The 27983-nt window shown below is 39.2% G+C and overlaps 1 protein-coding gene across 1 annotated transcript; it reads right to left on the bottom strand.

Annotated features, from left to right (window-relative positions):
* Positions 1–162: 162 nt before the first annotated feature.
* Positions 163–26696, bottom strand: LOC148414054 (BTB/POZ domain-containing protein KCTD12-like). The gene is made up of 2 exons (XM_088431691.1): positions 25395–26696; positions 163–1401 (listed from the first exon to the last, which is right to left on the bottom strand). The coding sequence occupies exons 1-2, from the start codon at positions 26236–26238 to the stop codon at positions 815–817; spliced, it is 1431 nt and encodes a 476-aa protein (XP_088287817.1). The 5' UTR covers positions 26239–26696; the 3' UTR covers positions 163–814.
* Between the last annotated feature and the right edge of the window lie 1287 nt (positions 26697–27983).

The raw sequence follows: 27983 nt of genomic DNA, 5'->3' as shown, positions 1-27983 counted from the left end.
TTTTAAGGTAAAATTTCAGGGGTAGAAAACAATCTTATTTTTTCCCACGTAGATAGTTATACTAATCAGTTTGCTGCATCAACTCTTAACCAAGCTTGTTATTGACAATTTTGTGTGACATCAAAAGCAAATTTTAAAATAACCACCACATGATCAAAGATGTCTCACTGGAATATTTATTTATTTAATAATTACTGAACAGAAGCGCATATCATTAAGATCCCTAAAAGAACATTTTTGTATACAATGGGAAAACTCGAGTGTTGCTAACAAGTAGACTGGCTTTGTGAGTCATTGTACTGTCTTGTTGATAGCATCTACCGTAGTTTCCTTACCAAAAGGCGTTTAATTTTCTCAAAAGTCTGCAATCCTGCAACCCTACAATGCTGTGTGCCCAAATCCTGTGTGAGTCCCAAAATCTGTCAAATAATTTACTGTGTGACTTTGGTGAGCCCTCTGTTTGACTGTCGGACCACTTTCCGCTGACACAGACGTAAGGAAAGAAACACGCACAGTTCATATACTAGCATCAATAAACCAATCAAAGAATATTACGTATTACGTACAGTACGAATGCTCGGAGCGATAAACAATTCAGAGAACATTACATATTGTAAGTTCTCACATACAGTGTGTTATACAGTGTATGGACAAAGTAAAGAAATAGAGCCCATAAATGAGACACCGCCTAATAATACGGCACGGAAAATACAGTGATTGTAGAGCTGATGTAAACTTGCCAAAAGCGGTTACAAAAAGTGGAAGCAAGCACCATGAAAATACTTCGGACTCTACGGTATAAAATGGATGAACACTACGCATTGTACTTCTTGAGCAAGTCATTCTGCCAATGCCTCTTGCGATCTGGAAACACTTTGGGCATGCGGATCTTTTTGATATCGTCGATGCACTTCTTAAGATCCTCCTCCAGCATCTTTCTCTCCTCCTCGTCCTCGTTCACCACAGTAGGAGGACCGCCATTTTCTCGCGGGACGAGCCGGGGTAGTGTCTTTAGGTGGAGGTTGCTTGGGCGCTGGGGGCTCTCGGCGGGAGGTGGGGTCGAGGCAGGACTGGGGGTAGGCGAAGGTTTGGGTGACGGCAACGGTTGGGTTGGGACCAAGGGGGGAGGAGGGGGGAGTTCGGGGCTTCCCGGAGGAAGTGATGGAGGGGAAGGAAGTGGAGGGGACACGGGGGGTGGAGGGGAGTCCAGGGGTCGCGGCGCGTCCGGCGTTTGGATGCTGCTGCTTTCCGGGAGGCTTTGGGTCCGAGCGCCCATGCTTATGGCACTGGTGCTGCTGGGCTCCACCGAGGCCGATTCGGCCCGAGGTTCGGACATGGCCGCTTCGGGAAGAAGGCGGAGATCGGAAGTCGTGTTGGCCTTGGGAATCACTGATGTACCACCTGAAGAAGGACAAAAGCATGTTGTTGTTTTTTTTTTTTTAAATTCTTTTGGGGATTTTTTTGTTTTTAATCAACATTGATTCAAAAAGCACTCACAGATATTCAACATGGGGGTATAGGCCAATAGAAATGGACCACTTGGTAAAATTTTCCATTTTCATGGTTTCTGTTTGTTGTACAGAGAGAAACAAAGTGCTGAAAACTCGAGGTAGGGTTCTCGTGTCATTATTTGTTTTCTACAAAAATTTGAATTCAGGAATTTCCACACAAAAAAACATTCACAGTGTATTCCATTTTATTTTGTTTCATACTTCAAAAAAGTTGAATTTCGTTGAAATAGCATTAAAAACGAACCGACACCGATTCACTGTCTTCGATATGATGACCTTTTTTCATTTCCCTGTAACATTTGGGTTTTCACCATGTGGTCCCCTCCTATTGGCTCGTACCCATCTAGTGGAACCAATCAGAGCTGAACTTTTCCGAAGCACAGTGAGTGAGTGGCTAAATGAGTTAATGAAACTCCTGAAACCCAATTTTTACTTGTGTCCAATCCATAAGTATCATAACCTCAGTGCTCGCTTGGAAAATAAACCATCGGAAATGATTTCCTGTTAAATCCGTTACCCCCTACACACAGACCCCCCCCCCCCCCCCCCCCCCCCCCACCCACCCACCCTATTTTTTGCAATTTGTGTGTGGTAATGTAGACAAAACATTTGCGCCTTCAAAACTTAAATTGTACCAATTATGATTGCCTCGTTATTCATTGAAATACCACATTGAAAATAAGATAGTCAATATAATACAAGAAATTACAACGTGGGGAGATAATCACTATAATTATCTAGTCCAACGTAGCAAAATTATAGATAATGTGTTTTGTCTTTTTTAAGTCAAATAATAAAAAGAAAATAATTGTTATTGTTTGGTATGCCTAAATGAAGCACATTATGTGGATAGAAAATAAGAGATGCTCTCAGTGAAGCGGAAGAAAAACACGAGACTTTAAAGTGAGGGATATAACTCACCAGGGAAGAAAACGACAACAAGACATAGGGAATGGAGGACCTGCTTGTGTGTGTCCACTATCCCGCGGCGAGTCAGTAGATGGTGTGAAAACCTCTCGCGGATGTCGAGTGAGACATTTTTCACAATAGGAAGATTTTGCATCTTTGTGTGAATACTTGCACGTTGTGTACTTTCTCCTGCTTCAAAACTAAGTCCTAATTCATTTGCAGTAATCAGGTAATGCCTTCATTTTCGCATGAAAGGTTTCTGTCCAAATGATTCTACTTTGAGAGAAAGGGCTGTCAGTTCCCTGAGATTTGAAGAGATATACAGTAATTATTGTAGTTTTGGGACCGCAAGGTGGCTCTTAGTGAGCAGGTTTCCTTTTAGAATTTTTTGCACATGAGTGCACCAATTTACAAGGCCCACGGTGTTATAAAGAAAACGGTACTCTACGGTGCCCGGTGTTATAAGAACATTTTGTAATAAGGTGCAAGGTGTTAATAGCACAAACGGCTGTAAGGCACAATTTTCAATTTTGTACTTTTGCCAATAACTAATAATTTGTAGACAAATGTAAAACATTTTATGTTAGAACCACATTACTTGTTTGAAATGTTTTCTGTTCAACAATTACGTGTTCATATTTTAACTTAACATTTCGACTTTATTATTATAAATCTATACATTTATATGAAACAATATCAAGATGAGGAATTGACTGGTTTATGACTTGGAATTGAAAGCCGGAACACTATTAAGTGAAAGTAAACAAGAAATAATTTGAATTAAAGACAATGAACTGAAAAGTCGACATCCATTTACAAGGCACACTTGATTAAACAAAATGTTGATTTTTGTGTAATTACTCTAGGTGAACTTAAGTGCACCTAATAGTAAAAAAAAAAAAAAAAAAAAAAAAAAGACGGTACTTTTTCTCTAGTCACATAATTGTGTTAGAAAGGTTTTCTGTTTGACATTCATGTGTTCTTGGGTTGGGTTACCTTTTATATTCTATTATTATAAGTTACTTATGTGACTTTAAGGCACACTTAACATTTGTGTTTTTTTTATATATTGCTCAAACATCAATGGTGTGCTCTATGATCATGTGCCTTATGTATATGTTATGATTTTTTCCTTGTGTCGTATAGCCGAGTGTGCAATATAACCCGGTACGCCCTATACGTAGATGGAACTTTCCAAAATTATTCCTGTGCATTGAGAATGTGCCTTATTCCCTGGTGTGCCTTATAGCCTAGTACTCCCTATATATAGAAATTTCCCCAAATATTCCTGTTCATTGAGAATGTGCCTTATAATTAGGTGTGCCCTATACGTACTCGCAGATGGAAATTTTCCTAAATATTCTTGTTCACTGAGACTATGCCTCATAACTCAGTGCAGCCTATACATCACAGGTGTCAAACTCAAGGCCTGGGGGCCAGAACCGGCCCGCCACATCATTTTATGTGACCCACCAAATACTGATTTGATTTCAAGTTTCCAGCTAAACTTGCAGGTTGTCTTTAAAAACAAAACAAAACAAAACAAAAACAAAAATTCTGTTTCAGATCTATCTTTTGAACAGTTTTTACCAGCCTCTGATTTCAAAACTAGGTAAGGATGTAAATAAGCGAAAATGGCGTTTATTAGACACATTTTTCTATTTTTAAGTCCTAAATTTTCAGGATTTTAGAGAAATTCAGGGGCACGTTAAAATTTAAGCAATGAGTGACTTTTTTAGATTATTTTTAGATGTATTCCGGCCCTCTGACAGAAACGATAACTACAATGTGGCCCTCGATAAAAATTAGTTTGACACCCCTGCTATACATGTACATTGAAATTTCCCCAATTTCCTGATCATTGAGACCGTACCTTATAACCCAGTGCACCTTATCACCCAATTCCCCAAAATATCCCCGTTTATTGAGGCTACTCTTTATAACCCAGTGCACTTTATAATCCGGAAATTATGGTAACTTTGCTGTCTTGCCGAAACAAAATGGACAAAACTCTGGACACAAAATGAATGGGCTGGCAAAACACAGACCTCTTCAATGAGACTCCGGGTTTCAATCCATGGTCTGAAAAATACGGTAAATGTTTGAAGATCACCCAATGTTTTTTCATTTCATCGTAGAAGGGGAGAACAGAATAGCAAACACCTCTCAGCGGGAGTCACTGCAGCACCATTCCACAGCAATAAAGACCATATTGTAGATGGAATACCTGCCGGTCAGCGTCAGTCAAACCTGAGCTTTATTGATACGGCCCTAGCGTGAGAATCATTACATTTGGCAAGTACGCATTGGTGTATCTCGTCAGCTCCCGGCACGCTACGTGATAACGGCATCTCCGCGTGCATACCGTGCATCCAGTCACATGATATGAAATCACACGTGCCAGCTGTGACAGTATATGAAAATCCACAAAGCGCTTATCTTCCGCCGCCCGAGAGCAGCGCTCCCGCAGTGACGGCAAGGTACTAGATGCCTCAACCAATGTGCGAAATGACACACTTCTCTCCCAACGTCAACATGTGACAAAGTGCACCGAGGAAGAGCACGGTCCACTTTATGTGTTTGTGCAATTATGCGTGGGCACACGTGTGGGTGTTTGCACATGTGAGGCCCCATGTCTCTTTGTGCTCCAAAGCATGTCCGGGCATTTGAAAAGTGGCACAAGATAAAGAGAGAAAAGGAGCTGGCAGAAGCACGTTCTCCACCCGCTTTTTCAATGCGCACGGTGCATTCCGAATCTGCCGTAATGAATACATGTGTTTGAGGATGCCTTGGCCGTGGGAGTATGGGGGCTTAGCAGTGTCGGAGGAATAATCCACTGGGGGATGGGCTCCATGATTTCCTCCATGGCTAAGCCTTGTGGAGGAGAAGAGCGAAAGAGAGCACTCAAGCTTTTTTTTTTTTTTTTTTTTTTGCTCCCAGAGGCCACTTCTCCGGGGATGTATGCAAAAGCCAAAGTAGTTTCTCACACATGCACTCTGGCGCTCTCCCATCTGTGCAATGTGACACATGGCTCGGCTGCCATCGTTATTGCTAATAGCGGCGCCGACGTGTCAGAGCGGCTGATATTTAGCACCTTCCTGTCACAAAACATCCTTCGGGATGTTTGTTATGTTGCTCACCCTGACTGAGTAGACATTTTACTCCAGTGGTTCTCAAATGGGGGGACTCCAGGGGGTACTCAAGATTTTAAATAAAACAAAGAAACACATGTGCAAAAATCCCGTAAAGATAATTATCAAAGTAATTGATTGTTTCAGGAAAATATAAGTTCATAAAACTAATTTTTCATGTTTAGTAGCTTATTCAATTTCATTATTGAAAAAAGCCAGATTCTCCCAAATACTAGAATGGTTTGACCCAACTTGTCCCGTGCCACCTCTCGTTACCTGTCAAGTTAATGATTTCTTTTTGTGAACACATCTCTACTATGACCCCAAAAGAGGACATTTTAAGTTGAATATTTTTCTGTGGACAAATATTTATTTCTAATTATTTATTTTGAGAACAGGTCTTACCCTTTATGTGGATTATTTTTTTGTTGGCAAATATTCATTAATGATTAAGTTAATGACATAATTTTGTGAACAGATCTCTACTGTAATCCCAAAAGAGGACTCTTTAGATTTAATATTTTTCTGTGGCCAATATGAATTTACAATTATTTCTTTTTGAGAACAGGTCTGACACCTGGTTGATAATTTTTTTGTGGACAAATGTTTATTAAGGGTTAGGGTTTTTATTTTTTATTTTCAAAAAAGAGGACACATTATGTTGATTCTATTTTATAAACCAGTGCAGACTAACGTTGAGAGGTTCTTAAGTTTATTTACTTATTAATTTTACCCAAAAATGTTTTGCACCGGTTAAGGCATACTTGGCTGAAAACATATTTTACAGGGGGTAAATCACCTAAAAAAAAATTGAGATTATTTTAGGTAGTGAAGTACAAAAGTAGTCAATGCCTTTATTACTGCAATGCATCAAGTAATAGGCTACTTTAGTATGTAATAACTAAAATTAATCATTTAATCAAGTACTTTAAGTAATTAAGGACAATTATCTAAGATACTTGAGATTCATACGACAACACATAAGCGATTGATTACCTAAGTACTCGTAATGAAGTACTAAGTAATCAATCACTTTACTACTGTAGTACTCAACTAACCAATTACTTGCGTACCTATGTTTACTTTAGTACGTAATTACTTAAAGTAATCCTTTGCTAAAGTCATTAAGATTTCTTGAGAGACACTGCCAAAACCACAACGCAATCCAAGATATACGGTGAAATAGAATTCATTATTCACTCTAATTCATCCTTACACACAATCTAGACGGTATAACTAAGTCAATTGGTATTAAAAGGGACTGAATGGACCTGACAGAAAAAGATTACTAATAAATTTGCACGCAGCTTGCAGTTTTAAATGACTAATAGCGATGTGCCACGATGCCTGCTTCACATTGAACACAAATAGCCTGTCAATTCAATCTGAAGCACACACATACACTTCTTCCATTATTATTAGGATAAAAGAACACAAGACCAATTAGAAAAAGGTGCACCAGCAGCTGTGTGTGTGCTCGGTTGAAAAGGATGAGCACCGTGTTGAATGGTGGCAGCGTTTGAAGGGTACTTGCACAACACAATGCTCGGTGGAGGTCCACATTGTATCTTCTTTCTATCAGCCCTCAAAATGTCAGTCAAACAATGAAACGCCTCAAAGGACTGCTACTCTTACAAGTAAAATGTTGGCAGTATTGCCGCACTTTCTTTAAACGTGCGGGGAACACGGTTGAAAAGAAACACATTCTGAAAAGGGAACTACAATAAAAGTCAGACTATTAAGAAAAAAAATCTTTTTTTTTTTTTTAAAGAAAGATAATGGTTGTGGTTTTAATAAGTGAGCGGCAAAATTCCCATAGGAATCTGTCTAAATGTGATTTGAGCAACCAATGTGCCTTTTAGAGTGCTCAGTGCTGCCTTAAACCAATTTTTTCCTGCACTTTTAGTGCACCAAAGACAGCAATTTTATATCCAATCTTTCTCAATGAATGGTAACAGACAATACAGCCGATACGCTACAACCAAACATTTGACTTCTCCTTTTTTAAAAGATGTCAGACACAGGTTGTGTTCTTTGTCTCCAGTCGCTCTTATTGACAATTCTTTTTTTTTTTTTTTTTAATTACAAAACAATCCAATTTGTTGTGATGCTTTAAAATAAAAGGCCATTTAGTTTTGGGTTGTTTTGTGCGAAATAACCCAGAATGTTTTTTTCAAATTGTCCCAAGTAGAGGATTGCCTTTTTTTTTTTTAAATACCCAAATTGGGTTCAATTTTACCCAAATGTTGGGTCAAACATGACTGAAATTGGGCGAAATACCCAAGCGATCCAAAAGGGACTAAGCCATTTTTGACTTACAGTATTTATATCCAACACATTAGTTTGAGGATTTGACCCAACACGAGATAAAATTTGCACATACTGATTAGTTAAAGCTACCAAGAAATTGGCTGCTAGATAATCAGTGTAACTGTGTTTAAAAATTATACTACATTTTTAATTAGTTTTATCATTACCAACATTTTCTAACTTCAAGTCTTTTTCTTTCTACCAAGGATCACATGCTTCCCATGAAGTGGCCCCATTAGATCGACAAGGATTTCAACCCTAGTTCCTCGAAAAACAGTTGGTTCAAAAATATTTCAAGCTCCCAATTTACAACTTGGGTCAATGTGAGTCAACATTCTGGGTGCAAAAAAAAAAACCCACCCTTAAAAACCCTCCAAAATTTGTTGTTTTGTACCCAATGACCCAAAAATGAGTCAAATTCAACCAAGTAGCGAGTCATTCCCATTTTGACCTAAATTATAATTTTTTTCAACAGTTTTCTTTACCATATGGGGTATTTAACACAACATTGTGGGTGAAATGTTTATCATCCAATATTTCCTGGGTTGTTTCGTTTTTTTTTTTTGTTTGATCCAAATGCTTGGGTTGGATAAAAGACCCCTAAACTCGAGTTAGAATTGAATGAATTCCACTTTTTAGACTAAATTAATAACCCAAAAAGTTAAGTCCGACCCCTTTTGATTCAGTTCGGTTTAGTGTCTGACCTAACCTGTTCAGTCAAAATACCCATGACACACCCTTATCTTTATTCATTTTTTTTCTAGTTTTCTGTGTATAAGACACACCAGCAGTTTAGCAATGATGTAAAATCTATCGAAAAACAGAATAAACCTTATTTTCTTGTATCTGTAACATATATTTTTTGCGGGTTTACCTCCATGTGTATCAGATTTGCCACATTGTGAGCAGTCAGTGAATGCTGCGACAGTGTAATTCCGAAACCGTTGTTTTTTTTCCTTTTCCCTTATGTTTTTGATTTTCCAGCGCAAGTTCTATTAGCCATAAATACTCAAAGTTGCATGCCATCTGCATTTCATCAAGTTTACGATAGTGTGTATTTGCCAAAAGACCACAATTAATAAATGAGTCAAATGTTCCATTGCCACTATTGATTGAATAGCCTTTACATGATCCTCTCCATTTTAGTAATATTCCTGAGTGTGAACAAGGATGGACTGGGACGTTGGTTCAGTCTGCTCGCTTCTCCAATTGAAAATAAAGCCGTAACAACCTCAGTTAACGAGCTGCTGTCAGCTGCAACAGGCGCTGGCTGCTAACAGCCAACTGACGTCCGCCCTCTGGCTCGTCCCCTTACGGTAGCCTTTGTAATTAAAAATACGGCCGATATAAAAATGCGCATCTTACATAAATATTCGGCTTATATGGCTGACAGATCAATCTTCCTCGAATGGTCTAATCTTTAAATTACCGTATACAGGACGAGCCTAGCCTTCATTTGGGGGGGAAAAAGTGTGTCCTATATTTGCGGAATTACGGTAATTGTCCCAACTCTGTGTAGAAGTACCTCATCGAGTGGATTATAAAAAAAACAACAGCATTTTTCCCCTTGTTTCAAAGTAATTAAGGGAAATTGGGCAATTTGCTACACTAGGGTGCCACGGCAGCATAACTACCCCCCCACATTCCCCGGTGTGCCCCTAATCCTTCAAACAACATGTAATGAGCTACATCAACCAATTGGGACTTGCTTTGGAAAGAACGCATGTTACCGGCGCTAAGTGTTGTGACCTGCCGACAGGGAGGATTGCAAACACGAGGCTCACACCATCTCCATGGAAACGTCACTGTGGTGTGAAGGAGGCAGAGCTAAAGTGGATTGTTACGTCTCTAGGAGCGATACGGGGGCCTTTCATCCGTAGCTCGAGGTGGTCCGTGTGGTGCCTTCCACAACATTTTGCCACTTATTAAACGCTTTACATGTAATTACTCCTCTGGTAGCTCACATATCTTAACATCTACTTTACGAAATGATCCGCGTGCTTGGCCTCACCACCTCCAGACTTCACACTGACAGGCTTTTCTCTTTGATTACCATCAGAGCAAAAACACGTGGGCGTGTAATTAGACGTTTTGACGCTACGCTCGTTTCCTCTAAATTTACATGCTGAAGTTCCCCGCGTCCAAAATCCGCCTGTGTGTACTTGTGAGTCTCAGAGCAATTACAAAGCTGTCAATCTACATAATGTTGAGGAAATGAGTGACAAACAGCAGGAGAGGCGGGAGCCGCTGCCAAACGGGAAAAGCAAATGGGGAGTGGCGAGTTGGGGGGCCTCGAAATTAAGCTGGGTGCCCGTCATTTAGAAAACTAATGACGCGCTTCATTGCGGCATCAAACTGAAAAGATGGCTCCATTTGAAATAGAGCTTTAACAAATAATCGACACCGAATTCATCACCAAATTTACTCATTCAGCCCCAAAGACGTATTGACCGTATTTTCTGCAGCATACGGTGCACCGTATTATTATGCGCAGTCTCAATTATGGGGTTTATTTCCGCATTTAACTCATCAATAGGGTGCGTGATATTAAAAGGTGCATGCTCCAATGTACGCTCGACAATGAAAGGGAACGTACGTAATGTTCTCTGAATGCTTTATAACCCCCGGCGTACGTATTGTACGTATTTGTCATCTTCGCATTTTAGTTTATTGCTGCTAGTGTATGTGCTGTATGTGTTCCTTCCCTTACGTCCCTGTTTCGGCGGGAAATGGTCCGAGTCAGTCAATGGAGGGCTTACTAAATTCACACAATAACATTGGGACAAATTTTTGGACTCAGTTCACACAAAAGACTTGCTGGATTTTAGGGTGTATTGTAGATTTTGGAAAAAAATTCAAGGCTTTTAGTTACGCCGTATAGTATGGAAAATACCATATACATTTTTATAGAATCTATACGTTTCATCCCAGCTGCTTACATTTTTAGTATGAAGGGAAAAGAAGGAACTGACTAAAGCTGGCACCGAATGAGTTAATAAATACATATGTTTTTGATGTGCAATTAATCATATAAAGACTTGAAATTTTCCAAATGCTCAGAATTTAAGCTTCTAGACAGGTAATATCAACAGATTTTTGTTTTCAATGAAAGCAGACTGATTAGCGCTGTGTTGAATAAGAACGCAGTAATGCAATTGCAAGAATGTACCATTTTTGCCGATATTTTTTTGTTCACACCCTGCAGGACGTGATGGATTTTTTTGTTGTTGTCAAATTTAATCTTTTATTCACTTGTTCACATGACAACAACAAATGCGACTTCTGAGGTGAAAGCAACTAGTCGGAGATGTGACGCACAAAGCACAATGTCATGTGATGTACACAAAAAACAAACATCAAGCCTCACGGTATTTTTGAAAGTAAGTATGGTCCAATTATAAATTCAATACTATTACGCAGAATAACTTTGCAGACACAGACAATCACTGTTTAAGTTATTCATATATATTTGATTTACAGTGAACCCCCATGTTACAGCATCCCTGGTTTATGTTTTTTTCATGTTGCGACGTGGAATACTGAGTTTTTTTCATCCCCTCAACGGTAGTTTTCCAGCTTTGCAACAAAAACAACTGTCATGACCCTAGGGCATAGGTGTCAGACTCCAGCCATCGAGGGCCGGTATCCAGCAAGTTTTCAACTTTTCTCTCCCCAACACACCTGATTCAAATGATTAGCTTATTAGCAAGGTCGGCAGGAGCTTGAAAATTATCCAACTCATTTGAATCAGGTGTGGTTGAGTGAGAAAGTTGGAAAACTGAAAAGTTGGCAGACTGGAGTTTGACACCTGTGCCCTAGGGGGTTGGCTGTATTTGTGTTGTTTTGTCTTCATCTGCAGGCGTTTTTAAGGAATTGCACTTATTTTCTGTTCTGTTGCCTAACTGCCTCCATGTAACACTCACTACAATGCTGGTCTGCTATTGGTCAGCGTCTCCTCACGGGGATGCTGGTCAGTTTTTGGTCGGCCTCACTAATTTGAAAATGGCGGAATGGTAAAGCTTTGCTCTATCGTGAGTGGTTAAAAAACAGTATTTATAGTGCATTTTACTGCTTAATTCAAATTTGAAAAGGTTAGCCATGGGTCTTAAGATTGCTAGTGATGTTAAAGAGAGAAGTAAGAAGATGATTTTTATGGAAACAAAGCTGGAGATAATCAAGAAATATGAAGCTAGCCTAGCCTATGCTACACTTACTAGCGAATATGGACAGAACAAGCGCCACTCAAAGGTAAATAAATCCTTTCTATATTTTTTATTTATGATGTTTTCTGGTTGGATAAATGTATATTATATATATGTAACACTTACTATTATACTTACTACTATTTTGGAACCAATTTTTAATACGTAAGTACAATTTTGATGTTTTTACCTGGGGTTCTATACGCTTTTGCTATTTAACATAGGCTTGGATTGCCTGCCATACGGCGAATTCATTTTGCAACCCCATCCGCGGAACAGATTAATTTTGTCACACAAGAGCCCTCTGTGTATGGAAAATATTGAGCTGCAATGTGAAACGTAGCATAGGAGACAACGAACATGACTGCAGCACCAAGGACAAAGCTGACCCTACAGATTACTGATAATTAGGCAGGCAGATTAGACGCCCGGTCTCCAGATGGCTATGAGGTGAATCCCAACCTAGCAACAGCCAACAGTGACACATTTACAACTCCTCGCTTATACCTCGGAGGCATAACATCTTTCACAAATCCGGACAACGTAAAAGAGAAACTGCCACCTAAAAAGAAAACAAATCAGGTGTTGAAAGTCTCTAGGAAAACAAATTTGAGTAATCTCTAGGAATTTCCCTGCTGGTTTATTTGAAGAATCTGAACTCAAATGGCAATTTACTTGCTGTCAGCAACGTAAGATGTCTGTCCTCACTTGCCGTAGTTTTTTTTTCTAAATTAATGTATGAAAACTAAACCTGAATATCCGAAAAACAAACACTTGTCATTTGACAAATCTACTTTGACAAACAGCAAAATCTGAAAATGTATTAAATTTACGTCGCTTAGCAAGGAAAAAGGTTCGTCCGAGAAATTTAAAAAAATAGTTGGATAATCGTTGTAATTTTGGAGGTTGATGTGGGTACGAGGAGGGATGTCCGCATCAACTTTAGTGGCAAGTAATAACAGTTTTCTGACATTTTAACCCCTGGGGGTATTTTGATCCAACTCGGACTTGTTGATGTGTGATATCAAAGGAAAAGCATACCAAAAAACAGAGGCTATGTCGGGCTCATTTACTACTCATTTACTAACATTCAAAACTGGAAAAATAGACGATTTTGTACATTTTGAAAACCCAATGTTTTATCATGCATTTCCCTCAATTTTTGCAGCAATCCTTTCAACGGCAACTCGTGAACGGGCCACTAGAAATGTTTGTGTTGACACCCCAAAACCACCGGGTAGCGCTAGCGGGCTACTTATGACATTTGCAAGCCTTTCCATGACTTTGATGATTGGCTTAGCCTGGACTCCCATAGTGCAAAAGTTTTTAAAAGTCATAATACTCTAATTATGACATCACAAATAGTCCTATTTAAATGTAAATGTCATAAATATATAAATATACAGCATAGTTACTTTTTCTATTGTCACATTTTTACAATTTCTGTACATAAAGGGGGCGAAGGTGCCCCCCCAAAAATAGATAGATAGATAGATAGATAGATAGATAGATAGATAGATAGACAGATAGATAGATAGATAGATAGATAGATAGATAGATAGATAGATAGATAGATAGATAGATAGATAGATAGATAGATAGATAGATAGATAGATAGATAGATAGATAGATAGATAGATAGATAGAATACCCAGGGGGTAAGCAACACAAGCTTTTTTTTATTAGTTTTTTGACAAAAGTTTTTGTGTGACGACAAAATTGTCGCAAGTGCAAAAAAAAAAAAGGAAACACTGTCATTTGCATGCCAGGCCAGTAGATGGCAATGAAAGTTTTTAAAGAAACCTTACTGTATTTGCAAAAAAAACAACAAACAAAAAAACTGTTAACACTATGAATGGTGTAACTCTAGGAAAGGGGTGACTAACTTTTATGGTAATACAATCTGACATGTTCCATGGCAATAATGTATTCATAATTAAATTCTTGGCCAAACTTTTTATTGATATAACTTTCACAACACCCTTACAAATTATTTTTATCTTTTTAACTTTTCTCTCCCTTTCCCCTTCTCTGTTTCTGCTCTTGTTCATCTTGACATTGTCTACGACCTTACATGTCTCAAATTACCTCTTTATCACAAAATATGCCACGGGCCTGCCGAAACCATTCACTTTTTGTCTAATGCTTTGCGTGACGCGACCATAAATTTTACTTAATCACACATTTATGATTCTTGAGGGGAGAAAACACAAAATTGAGGAGAAGCCAGCAGAATATATAATTAAACTAAATACCACATCTGCTATAAAACATTTGTTTGTCCCTTATGAAATTGTTTTCTTTCCTTATGATTATAATTAAGCTGATATATTAGGGCTACTTAAGGTCATTTGCAAGAGGCCCAGATATTTTATGCCATCCGTTATATTTCTGTACTTATTGTCGTCATTGGGGCCAAGGGTGAACTGAAACTTATCGCATCTGACTTTGAGCAAGAAATGAGGAAAAGTCATTCACTCACCTTACGTTCAAATTCACACCTATGAACAATTTAGAGCCTTCACTAAACAAAACATGCATATTTTTGGAATGTGGGAGGAAGCTGTCCCTGGAGAAAACCCACACAAGCAGAGGGAGAATATGAAAACACACATGAAGAGCAGGGCTGAGATTTAAACCTTTTGGCTGCAAGCCGGATGTACAAACCACTAGGCCAAAGTGACGTCCTTTTGTAAGTTTTATCGTAACTGTTACAGGAACAGGCAAATGGTTGGCACTTGGAGGTGTGCATTTGAAACAGTGACTTATTTTGTTTTCTTTTTACATTCATTTAATAAAATTGTTATTACTCAGCCAAATGTGCTAGCTTGTTCTAAGATACGGCTTTTTGGTTGAAGACCATTTGATACGTATCTTGAAATGTTTCAAAGTGGAACTGTTCAGTTCTGGATTTTCCAGGCCATACTGTTTATTGTTAAGTACAGTACCTAATATACAGTCTATATATTTTTTTCTTTTTTTTTTCAACGGCTTTGTACGGCTTTGAATGTGAAGTGATTTATTGATGAGTCAAGGAGCTAGCTACCCAGTCTCATCACATCTGACCAATGAAATGACCAACCTCTCCGTGTTTGCTCTCATGATGAATATTTATCAGCCATTCATAGTGCATGCATGAGGGAGGAGCCATTAGAGAGTGAGAAAGTAAACAAGATACGAAAACAGTAAACGAAATCAGCATGGGCACGGTTGCGTGAGAGGAGTTTTATGAACACAGGTAACATGTGACAAGAAATACAGCCATCTCTGCAGCGTGACCTCGGTCTAAGCTTGTCAGTCAGTGCTCTTGTCTGCCTGCATTCCTGCGTCCTGACACATACTTTTTGACAGGGTTGCATACTATTAAATCAATGAGTTTCCCTAAGATGCATCATTTTTTGACATCAAAATATTCATCATTGTCTACTTACGAACATTTTTGACAACTTCATCTACCATATTTGTTTTGATCTCACAAGTCATGTTGTGTTGTTTTTACGCAGGATCTCATTAGTGAAAATATGTCTCTTAAAAAAGTGCTATCTTTTGGCCCAAAACAACATATGCTCTGCATTTTTTTTTTTTAGTATCAGTGTCAAGTCAAATAGTACACAATCAGGTTACAAAAAGCCAGAAAGTAAAGAATGGAAAATGAAACACTTTGGAAGATCGAGAAGTGGAACAAAATAGATACATTCAAACTAATTAATTGGACACTCAAAGTAAAAAGCGTCTTTTTCCACCAAAATGGAATAAGTTATATCAGTGGTTGTGATATTAAGAAGACAATGACAGATGCTACATGTAAGTTCAGTCTGATATTTAAATAAATTTTACCTTTGACATTTGTTAATATCTGTTAGTTTTTGCTCACGTCTTGTAAATGCAGTTGGAACCTTAAACTTCCTATGTCCTTTTTGTTGCGCAGTTGGGACCCTTAGCTTTTTAGTATCGCGATTCCCGGGGACCCAACACTTTCAAGAGGTAAAATTAGCATTGGTCAGTGAGTGTTTTTTAAAGACCGTCAATTATATGGAAATTTCCTTTTCGTTCCCTACCCCCCTGCAAATAGCAGGTATCGACTGCATAATAGTCTTTACAGTTACGTGTTGGCAGAGCATGGCAGCAACATTTCAAAAATATGGAACTGTGAAGTTCAAGAACCAAAAGTCTAGACTGTCAAGAAATTCCGACAAGACCCATCACGGGTGCCCGTTCATCGCTGTTTGCAACTTTCGTTGAATGTTGACTTTCTTGCATGCAGGCCAGTATGTTCCAGCAGATGTATAGACCAAGAGAAGGAAGTGTACACATGCTGGAGGACATAGCAGTGCAGTAGGTACACATCTGGCTCAATGCCTAACTGACTAAAAATAGTCCAGCGCACAATGAGATAAAGATGCTGGGAGCCAGCGTCGTCGCACGCGGGTGCATGTGAGCTTACATGCGAGCGTGGGCGTCGCCGTCAAGACTGACATGCACACTCCGCAGTTCTGACCTCACTGACGCAACAAAAGCGAGACGACCTTGCGTCACATGTTGATGGGAGGAAATAATAGCGTTAAAGTACGCCCCGGGCTCTCTCGCTTCCATTTCCCCACATTATTTGTTATCTCTCATCCCAGTTAATAAGTAGCAAAGGCGCTTTTGTTATTTCCACAATCTCCTGATTATTACCGTCGAGAGAAAAGGGCGGAGGCAAATGGCGCGTTTGCTTGTAAATGCATTATGAAAAATTACAATGAGGAGTGAAAAGAAGGAAGACAATCACAGTTCCTAATTGTTGGCTTCATGCGGGAGGCTTACTGCACATCTTCCCTCCCTCTGTGAGTGTGTGTGTGTGTGTGTGTGTCTGAGTTTGTGTTGGCTTCATCGGTGCCAGATGCCTGCTCAGCATAATGGCAAACTGGGGAGTGCATTGCCCTCAAGTGGACCCTGTGGCACCCCCAGTGAGCACTGCCAGCACACAAACTCCCCCCAAAAGGTGGATAATCTTTTCTCCAAACGCCAAAAGAGGATGTGATGGAATGCTGGTCCTAAAGCTGAACAACTTTGAGGGGCCATGAATAAGCAAAGAGACGCAGATGGTTGCAGCTGAAGGTTTGAATGAGCAGCGCGATGGCAAAATCTGACGGCGAAACCACTTTGAGACGTTTTTACGTATGATGCCAATTGTGAAGTAAACATTTTTGAGTGGCAACATCATTCAAACATGCGTGCAAGTATATTTAAACAAATTTGCAAATGTTTTCAAACATATGTGGAAAAATGTCTGAACGTGCTTGCAAAAAAATAAAACTCGATGAACATGCGAGTAGTAAGTAAACCTATTCAAAAATATGTTAAAGAAATATTTTAAAATTCAAAAAGTTCAAACTTTCTTGCAAATACATCTGAACACTACTTGCAAATAATACGTCCGAACGTACCGGAAAGCTAAATGCTGTGTGTGTTTTTAGCAGTTAGCCCACAATTAGGCTCCAATGGATTTGCAAGTACAGTATGTTCAAATGTATTTAAAAATAGGTTCAAACATGTTTGAAAATCCATTTGAACATACTTGCAAATACGTTTGAACATACTTGCAAATAATATTGTCCAATATCTGTCGGCTGAATGCTAAAAACATAGCATTTGTTCCCATAATGTCAAAAAGCATTCCTCATAACAATATTGGAATTCTAGCACACAATTAATGGAGTGCTAGCACACAATTACGTTCAAATGTGTTTTCAGTTATGTTCAATTTTTTTTTAAACCTAATGTTTGAATGTACTTGTAAATAATTTCAACAATATTCAATAGTTTGAATGCACTTCTAAATACATTCAAAATTACACCCCCCCTTAAAAAAATCTTTTATACACATTTTTTTTTAATCTGGGAATAAGTGAATTGCAGGGCCACAGTAGTACAGACAACAAGTTTATCACTCAAAATATTTTTAGATATTTTGTTAAATAAATTGAGTGGCTATTCAGTGTATGGTCCACTTACCAATCCCTTATATACAGCATACTGTGAGATGTTAAGTTAGTTAGCATGAAAAAATGTGTTTCCTGTACACTCCCGATTAGTTTCCTGATTAGTACGGTGTTACTCTGTACAATAATTTTGCTGAATCTAATGCTTTTATCACTTTCTCTCTAAGTATTCAATATTTTGATTTATTTTGTATCATTTTAAAGTGTGTTTAACCCTTGCGCGGTATGATTTGATCTTTATATTTCCCATCAAAGCAAAAGCATTGACGAAAGACACGAGGGAGCTGAAATTTCACCCAGATAGTGACACCATGTCAAAGTTTGACATGGCATGACCGCTGTTGATATACTAACAGGAGTTTTCCATTCCTTGGATAAAATACTGTGAGAATTATGTGGAAGATATTGACCCAAAAATGGTTAATACTGCACAATGATTAAGGAGCTAAAAAAAAAAAAGATTCCATCAATGTTATCAAAACATCTCTATGGAGTATTTTAAACCAAACATTGCTTCTTTGTAGATTTTAATTTGTGCATGCCCCCCTGGACTGAATATGGTTGCCCTAAAAATATCAAGTTTCCCATTTTCTGGCCATTGTAAATCAATATGACTCGAATAACATGCAGGCTAATCTCATGGATCTTTGTCTGTTTAGTGTAACACGATCACAGGCCAGTCAGTTTGAGCCCGCTTCCTCCGTGGAAAACATACAGTGGTGTTTCTTCATGCAAGCAATAGCTTAGGGAGAGCACAGACACGAGCATCAAATTCTTTGCAAAACGCTCCCCCTTCCCCATTTCTCTTTTATCTCTTTCCACCTCCTCCTTCTCCTCCTCGGCCCACTTTTCAGCACCCCTTTTCCCTTTTGATGTACATCCCTTCCTGCGCTCTCCTCTGCTATCCAAATAGGGAAAGCGCTGACCCAGCTGGCTGAGAGACAAGGCGATCATACGAAAGGCGCGCTGCCATGTGGATGACAATGACAACAGGGGGGGGGGGGACATGACGAGGGGCAAATCGCCGCCGGGAGCTAGCGAGAACAGACTGGCGCTCACTATTTTTTTTTTTTTTTTTTGCCTTGCAGTTTTACAGCTGAATAATGAACTGCTTCCCCGAGATGCCGTTTTAATGGAACATGCAAATGGAGATGTTGCGCAATTGGCAATCAATGAATCATTGGGGTGGGCAAAAGGTGAAAATGTTGCTTGTTTTATTGCTGTTGAATGTCGAGGCCCACTACGGCTCAAGAAAATGCCGGCGACTAAAATTTTGCAGGTGTGACTCAGCGTTTTTGTGCTCGTGATTTACTCAAAGTTAGTCTGAATTTAGCAGGAAATCCTACAAAAAGGTCAGCCCTGAAAATGACTTGGTAGATTTAGCTATACGTTTTTCTTTACTTGTTCGTAGCTAATATCAACGCGCTCTATTCAATGGATTTGCAGTTTTCCCAGCAGATAAAGACATATCACGTAAAATTGATGCCCATTGAAAAGCATTAAAAATGAATAAGATAATTAATAGGATGCTGAGAAAGGCGATAATTTTTCACAAAAGCCATGTATGGGGAGGGGTTACATTTCTGTGAATCTGTGAGAAGTACATGCAATCATCTGTATTCTTTTTAATGTGTAAAGCATATGAGAATAACGTGCTGCAGTTTTTTTTATTACAAAACTGAAAGTGGTTAATAGGATTATTTCTCACTTTAAATATTCTAACATTAATTTTGTACACCTAATATAATATAAATTATTGACAGTGATGTATAACGATTCAGTGATGGATAAGTCTATAAGTATATATATATATATATATATATATATATATATATATATATATATATATATATACGTATATACGGAAACTATGTATTTGCATTTAATCAGGCTAGTCAAACAGATATATTGTTGCATTTTTTTTATACAAAAGTAAAAGCAGTTACTTCTTTTCACTTTAAACATTTTACATTAATTTTGTACACATAATATAAAATAATATATGTTATAATATGATATGATATAATATGATATAACATAATACGATATAACATATAAATACACACACTCATAGTGACATGTATAAATATTTTCATTCCATTTAATCCGGCGAGTCAAACATATAGATAAGTGCATAAGCAGATCTTAGTAGAGCTTATAATATCTATGTTTATGTTTTGAAAACAATAATATTAACAGTGGTTTTTACATCATGATACACCATCTCGTACGTACGGTTTATGAAAATGCAGATTTGCAAACCATTTAATCAGGCTAGTCGGGACCCATAAACATACGGCTATCTATAAGTATATGATATACTGTAACGAGTATAAGAAAATACATAAGTCTCTACAATAATAGTATTGACAGTGGTGTATAACGAAACAGTGATGATTCATAAACCCTACGGTTTATGGATATAATTAGGCAAAATTCTCTTGGCAATATTCCTCCCATTGTGCCGGAATGATGTTGCTAACATTATGACCACTGTTGTCATTTGTGCTAATCTCTTTTTGGGAAAAGTACTTGCCACTAAAAGTGACTAAAAATAGTGAAAACTGGGCTAAGTTGGCAAGACATCAGACACAAGTTGGATCTCTTGTTCTCCACCTTGCACAAAACCACCACTTGTGGCATTTTTTTAGGTAAAAAGAATCCCTCTTTGAAGCTGTGTCACAGTCGACATTACGTCAGCGTACATCACAAGATAAGCATCCAAAAGAATGACCTTGTGCTTTTTGCTTTTTTCTTTTGCTTATTCACAAAGACGGCATTAAACTCTCTTGATTCTACGCTCTTTACGGTGTTAACGTTGGTCTAAAATCCAGTGTTGGGAGTAATGCATGACGAAAACAATGTCATGAATGCATTACAAAAGTCATGTAATTACTGTAATCCTTTACTTTTTGCTGTAATGCGGTAGTGTAATATATTTCACACAAAAAAATAGCAATATTTTACTTGGTACAAATGAGAGTAACACAATTTGTTCCAATGCAATTTTAGCCTGAATGTGGTGGGTTTTTTTTTCCCCAAATTTGCAAAAAAAACAAAAAAAACCCCCATAGTGAGTTAGGACGAGAAAAGTCCGAGGCAAAATGTTTACTTCCTGTTGTTAGTATCTACTACAGCAGAGACGAATGCGGCACCAGCAGGCGACGGGTTGAATATGGACAATACGTACACAAGATGGACATACACACATTACTTTCACTTTGTCAGATAGTTAGTTATAATAGTTAGGTGCACGTTGTGTGCGACACCTAAAAAGCTGTCCACTTTGCCAAATAGCACCAGTAATTTGACAAACCATTTACCGACGCCATTGTAACGTGAAGTTAGCCAAAAGAAACGAGGTGGAGGATTGAGAGTAGGGACAAGACAAAATATATTGTATACAAAATTAGCGCTCTCTGATGGCAGAGTATGTCCTACGTAGAAGATATGCAGGCACTTTCGTAAGTGGATTTGCGTTTTGAAACCTTGTCAGTGAGATCGCCGGTTGCAACTATAGCAAAAATGACAAGGTAAGCTAACGCAAATTTTCACCGTACACTTGTTATTAATAATAGTCTATAAATAGTTTTGGTCAATGTGTATCAAGATGAAGCACACAAAAACTCAGGTTAAACAGTACATTAAACACGATAACGATGATGAGGGCTAGCTGCTAGCGTTAGCCCCAACGAAACCATCTCTTTTTCAAACGTCTGTCCCTAACCTAGCCGACTGAACTCGAATTTGAATATTATTATTGAAATTGTGGAATCCACTAACTGTTTTTGCCTGAAACATAAAGCATAACTATGCTGTGAAGCTAAATAGAAAATGTCTTTAAAGGTTTACAATACATGATACCGATCAAGTGATTTGTACAGTTTTGGTTGGTTTGTTTGATGTGTAATGAGCATAATGAGCGACAGTCAGAAAGGCAAAACCATATTTCCATTTACGGAGGTGAGAGTAATGTAAAAGTAATGCAATAGTAGTATGATGCTTTACATTTCAAACACAGTACTATTGTAATGTAAGTAATTACTTTGAAATGATCGTAATAAGTAATAAATAATGCATTCCAGTTTTGAAGTAACTTGCCCAACATTGGTAAAATCCTACCGATTGCAATTCATCAGGTTGCTAACTGAGGTTTCCAAATGTGCCCGAGCGGAGTGACAGAGGAATGCTGCATGTTTGTTTTGGGCTTTGGACTGAGACACTGCAAGCATAATACGGTCTCATTCCCAGAGGACTCTTTGTTTTGCAGGAAGGGAACCATATGCATTTTGCAGCTGGTTTTTTTTTTTTTTTCCCTCTTCCTCATTTGTTTGTGTGCAAAGCTGATGAATGTTTTCATCTCGGACAAGAGAGCTCAGGTTGAGCGTAGAGAACTGCTCGTGTGTGATAATCTTGTGTTACATGAGTCAGAGGTTTACGAAAGGATTTATCTCACCTACATACGCCACCACGTAACTTGTTGTTCAAGTGGAATATAATACCCACTGTTAGGCCTGCTGCTGTTTTTACTGACAGCAGGCAAAATGCGCAAAAACTTGGGAATTAAATGAATGGAAGTAATCCTGCCAACTACTGGCTAAAATGGAGGTTATGTAATCTGTTTTTTGACCTGCGGCTTTTTTTTTCATGTCTCTTATGGATAATATTTTACAATTTGTTCCAAGTTTACGCTGCCTACACTTGTGATGCTTTTTTTTTTTTTTAAATAACCGATTGTATTTGCTTAGTATGATATAGCCTTTTACGTCACATTTGTACTGCAGACTACTTGGGACAAACAAATAAGGTGACGTTCAAAGGTAGTGTTTAATTTTTGACTAGATCGGAGTGTATCGAGTAATAGTGGTGTGGAAAATGTCCCACGATGTGACAGTAGAGTAAAAAATAATTTTATATATATATATATATATATATATATATATATATATATATATATATATATATATATATATATATATATATATATATATATATATATATATATATGGGTCAAAAGAGACAGATCCCAAGGGTCAATTTGTACAAACTTATTGTTATTGTTATTGGTTTGACCCAAAAGTCAAATAAATAACTTTGTTATTTTGCAAAATAATCCAATGTTGGATTATTTTGTTATAAAATATTATTATATTATAAAATATTAGAAATATTATAAAATATTATTATTTTGTTATAAAATATTCAAAAACTTGGGTTGTAGGAATAAAGCACAAAATTAGCAGATTTTATTGGTTATTCAGGACAGATCAACCCACTTTTGGAAGGGTTATTCCAATCAGTGTTTTTGTTTATGTGCTGTTGATTTCAAACAATTTTTGGGTCATATGAGTGACCCAAAAAGTTGGGACAAGTGAATAACCCTCAAAAGAACGCCAATGTTTTAGTTATTTTGTACAAAACCACAGAAATAAACTGATTTATGTTTTGTTTTTGTTTTTTTTCCACACAGATTCAGGTTTTCAGAAGAAACTAATTATTTATTTCACATAATTTTACGGGAGGATTAAATAACACAGAAAGTTGAGTCAAATTGACACAAGTGGCAGCTGGTTCTTTTTTCCCCTTTTTTTCCAACCCTCAATTGTTTGAGTTGTTTAGGTCATTTTCAGCCAACAGTTTGTTACTGTGTCATCCATTTCACAATCTAAAAATTACTCAATTGTGGGTCAAATTAATAATTCATGAAACGTTGTGTCAAACAAATAAACAACAACAAAAAAACATTTTGTGGTTATTTTCGACAAACCATCAACTTTTTTGGTTGTTTATGGGTCATTTGTTACACACACTTCTTAAAGGTAAAATGAATAACCCAGAAACTTGTGTAAAAATGACGCAAGTGGTAGCTGGTCGTGTTTTTTTTTTAAACCCCAAATCAGGTTATTTCTGTTCTGTACAAACTAAAGTTTTTGTGTTATCTGTAATGTGTTGGGTTCTGTGTTATAATTCCACACAACTTTTAGGTAAAATGACTAACCTAATAAATTGGGTGAAATGTATAATCAAATCTAATTATCTAAAGATCAGATTGACCTAAGTAGTGAATCAGTTCTTTTTCTTATTTTTGACTCATCTGTTGTCAGAGTGTCATCATGGTGATTCCGAGACATCATTTAGGATCCACAATGCATGTGAATTAGAAAGAACAACCTTTATTTGACAAATCCTTTCGTTGAACACTTCATTTCCACGGCTTATTTGCCGCCTAACATTTCGAGGCGGACGTTCCGTCACACATTTCACAACAAATGCCAGACAAAAAAACCCTGAAGACTCTCCGTTTAAAAGTCCTCGCAGAATTTTAAATTTGTATTATTTTGTTTTTACCAGCATGTGTGCTTAAACTATTTTTCCAACTGTGAGTTTTCAGCTGTGACTGCAGCTGTTCCGGCATAGTCTGAGGTATGTTGACGATTTGCAGACGTTTCTTGAGCAGTGGATTAGCTACAGCGAAGAGAAACGATCAGATTTGTGCTATAAAGCGTAATTCAACCGATCCTGTTTTTGACTATTCAATCACGCAAACAGCTTCAAAACAATACTGACATGAAACCACAACGTGACCCACCGAGGTGGTTATCGAGCAACGGAACGTTAACAAAACTACAAATATTGAGCAGCGCGGTGCAAGTGACGCAACACCCCTTCCCCCTCGAATCCTCTGTCTGCTTGCTGAAAAGCATGTTGGCACAATCAATGTATACTCTACCATGACCTTTTTGTTTCGTCAAAAAGGTCTCTTGAAAGTCTGGTTTTTGAAAGGAATCCCAAACAATCCTTCGATTTCCTGTGAGCCCAAGAAGTGGTAAGTCCACTATGGCACAATCCAAGTCGCATGATGCGGGATATAACGCAGGACACGTTTAGTGCTCACATCCCCCTCGAGGCTTATAATAAGTCCAATTACAACGGTAATTTATTTCAGAGTAGTGGGACCTAGCTGAACCAGGAGAGGGAAAGTTATACCGTACAAGATGGCCACCCTTTTGAAGCCCTTTTTCCCAACGCCCGTACACCGAGGTTTTGTGTTTCAACAGACCATAGAAACGGTTGTGCTTCACAGATGAAACATGAAGAGGGGGAGGTCCGTTTCCTGCAGGGTAAGCCGCGACGTGGTCAAGACGACAACTAGATGAGACGGGCAGCGGGGGATTAAGCTGAAGGGGTCTGGGGACCAGGGAGAAGGTGGAAAGAGTCTCTAGTGGGGAACCGTTCATGGGAGGAACCCTGGAGAAGAACAACTACAGTACATCTACGAGAGAGAAGGCTTGAGGCTAGAAGGGGACACTTGCAGACAAGATGAAGGGGTTCGATAGCGTCACTCACGGTAGAACACATATTCGGTGTAGCTGGTCCAGATCTTGTCGTCGGTCTGTTCGTGGGCAAAGGCGCAGGTGCCCGTGGAGTTACAGGCCACCATGTGGAACCCGGCGTCGGCCAGCTTGTCGAAGGCCTGCTCCAGGAAGGTGAACTTGAGATAGTACCTGGACGTGTAGCGTTCCGGCGGGCGGTCCGGGTCGCGGCTCTCGTTCAGGGTCTCTCCGAAGACCTCTTTAGCCAGGGAGGTCTTCCCGCAGACCATGATGCGAGCCACCCGACGGAATTTGGCATCGGTGTGGCTGTCGCGGCCTAGGGTGTACGAGCCTCGGTAGCCGATGGTGATGAAGCCGGACCGCTTCCCGTCCAGGGAGCTGGGGACTAGGCTGGCGCAAGCCGCAGCCGCCGCGCCTAGAGAGCCCAGATTCCGGGCGGTGTCCACCCCGGGCGAGGAGTCCTCCGGATCGCTCTGGCAGCCGTCGTCGCCCAGGGAGTTCTGCTTGCTGATTTTGGGCGTCAGCTGCTTGACCAGCTCGGGTAAGTTGAAGAACTCGGCCTCCCGCTGCAGCCGCCCGCGCTCGGGGAAGTGGTCTGGAAGGACCAGCTGCTGGTCCCGCATGTAGTCCAGGATATAACGGAAGAGAAAGCCGTCCCGGTCCACGAAGAACCGCCCTTTGGTGTCCCTGGCCAGTCCTTTGGTTGACTTACGGCTGAACATCTCCCACAAAAGCGAGTCCGGCACACTTGTGAGTGTGGAGTAGCGGGTTATGTACACCTGACCGCCCACATTCAGTTCTATGATCTCCGGGAAGGGGGCCTCATCTGCGGATATGCCACTATCGGGTAACGCCATGTTTGACTTCTTCCAAATGGATGCTTGCTTGTGTGCAAAGTTCACTTGGCGAGAATCTATTGACGGCAAAGCCCCCCCACAACAAAATAAAAACTAACAGGTAAACGCCGTTACACACACACTACTCTAACAAGCGCTTTCATCATAAACACAACAGACATCCTGCGGAAATCCTGCTTGGGTTCGCAGAAGAGGAAGCGTAAGAATTTCACAAGTGTCCATCACGACTCGGATGGGTGTCCTTGCTAAGTTCAATGAGGCAATCCATAGTTGGTGACCTCCGTGGGCGTCCCGCTGACGAAGAGCCACAAGATGAAGCCGACGTTCCACAAGTAGTGAGACACGAGGAAGGTGTACAGGAAGAGATGGATGGTTTCCATCACTACGAGGTGATCGGCTGCTCCGCTCGCTGCACTCTCCCTCTGCGTGCGCGTGTCTCACTGAGGCTCTTCTGCGGCTTAGCGGCGCATTATTCCACCCGCTACACCACGCCCACCTGCGATGACGCGACCCCCACCACCACCACGCGTCAACTTTCTTACAATTAACATCTTGTTTTTCCTTTTTGCAGGATATTAAAGGACTGCAATGTCACGCAGCGCCGCTAAATGTTGTACCTTTTACAATGCGAGATGTTTATACTCATTTGATGACATGATCAAACCTGAAATACATATACATCAATAATAAATGATCATGTGGGCAGATGGAAGTTGGTTGTAACAACTTTTGTCGGATGGTGAATTAGAAATTTGACTGGTTAAATAAACAGTCCCGTTGCTTATATCACGTCTGAATGCAACACAACGAAATCTGGTCGACAAAAATAAACATATCAAATCCAACATCTACGAACGTGGACTGGACGCACTGCAGCCAAGAGATACGCGATTCCAAATATCGGGATTGGCCGTGCCGTGCTGCTCCTGATTTCAGAATTTTGTTTAAAACCCTGATTTAGCCATCAAGAAAATCCTACATCAAAATTATGTGTTGGAACAAAGTGGGATCTGCGCTTCTGAAATTGCGGTTTCTAGCAAAATGGTCTTACAGTGACATCTAGCGAGCACTATGCAGTACTGTCCTTGAGCTGTTGCATTTGTGACCCAAAAAGTTTTTGTACTGTACTTTCCGTATTTTGGGCTTTCGGCAAAAATAATACAATCAATAAGTCGGCCATTAAAAAATTAGTCTCTATTGTAGCTTGATACATAAATCAAATACGTGGTAAATTATGTACCCAAACTTATATTTGATATTTATAGACTATAAAAATACGCTCAGATGAAATCACAGATAATAGCAATTTAAGAAAATATTTAGGCCATTGTTTTTCATTGTTAAGCAAATATTTATTTTTTTAAAAGACAGATGTACCTACTGTTAAAGTCCTTCTTATCAACTTTGTCTTTTGTGAGCAAGCGGCAGCTTTTTATTATGTTGTTTTCTGACCGTAACACACCCCCCCCCCCCCCCCCCCCACCCCCCCCACCCCCTGTGATTTCCCACAGGGCTTCTGTGTTCTACAATCTGTGGCTACTTGGAAGCAATGTGGCCTTGTCTGAGAAAAATCTGGTTCGTTCCACGCTTGCTGAATGGGCCAGCGCAGGGCGTGGAATGTGTCAAGAATGACTGCCAAAAACCGAACTCGATGGCTAAATTCCCAGCTCCTTGCTGTTCCTGTTCACGTAATAGGCAAATACATGCTGTATGCTGCTATAAAGTCCATATTAATCCAATTCATT

The sequence above is a fragment of the Hippichthys cyanospilos genome, chromosome 13 (assembly GCF_059441005.1).
Source record: "Hippichthys cyanospilos isolate Australia breed blue-spotted pipefish chromosome 13, RoL_Hcya_1.0, whole genome shotgun sequence".
Lineage (NCBI taxonomy): Eukaryota > Metazoa > Chordata > Actinopteri > Syngnathiformes > Syngnathidae > Hippichthys > Hippichthys cyanospilos.
The sequence above is the reverse complement of the archived record's forward strand: the minus strand, read 5'-3'. Positions and strand labels throughout refer to the sequence as shown.

Bases quoted from the DNA above. Each gene is read 5' to 3' on its own strand.
- LOC148414054 (XM_088431691.1), bottom strand. From the start codon at position 26,238: ATGGCGTTACCCGATAGTGGCATATCCGCAGATGAGGCCCCCTTCCCG. The intron at 1,402-25,394 runs GTGAGTGACGCT...GTCCTTCTTCAG, and splicing joins CACCGAATATGTGTTCTACC to GTGGTACATCAGTGATTCCC.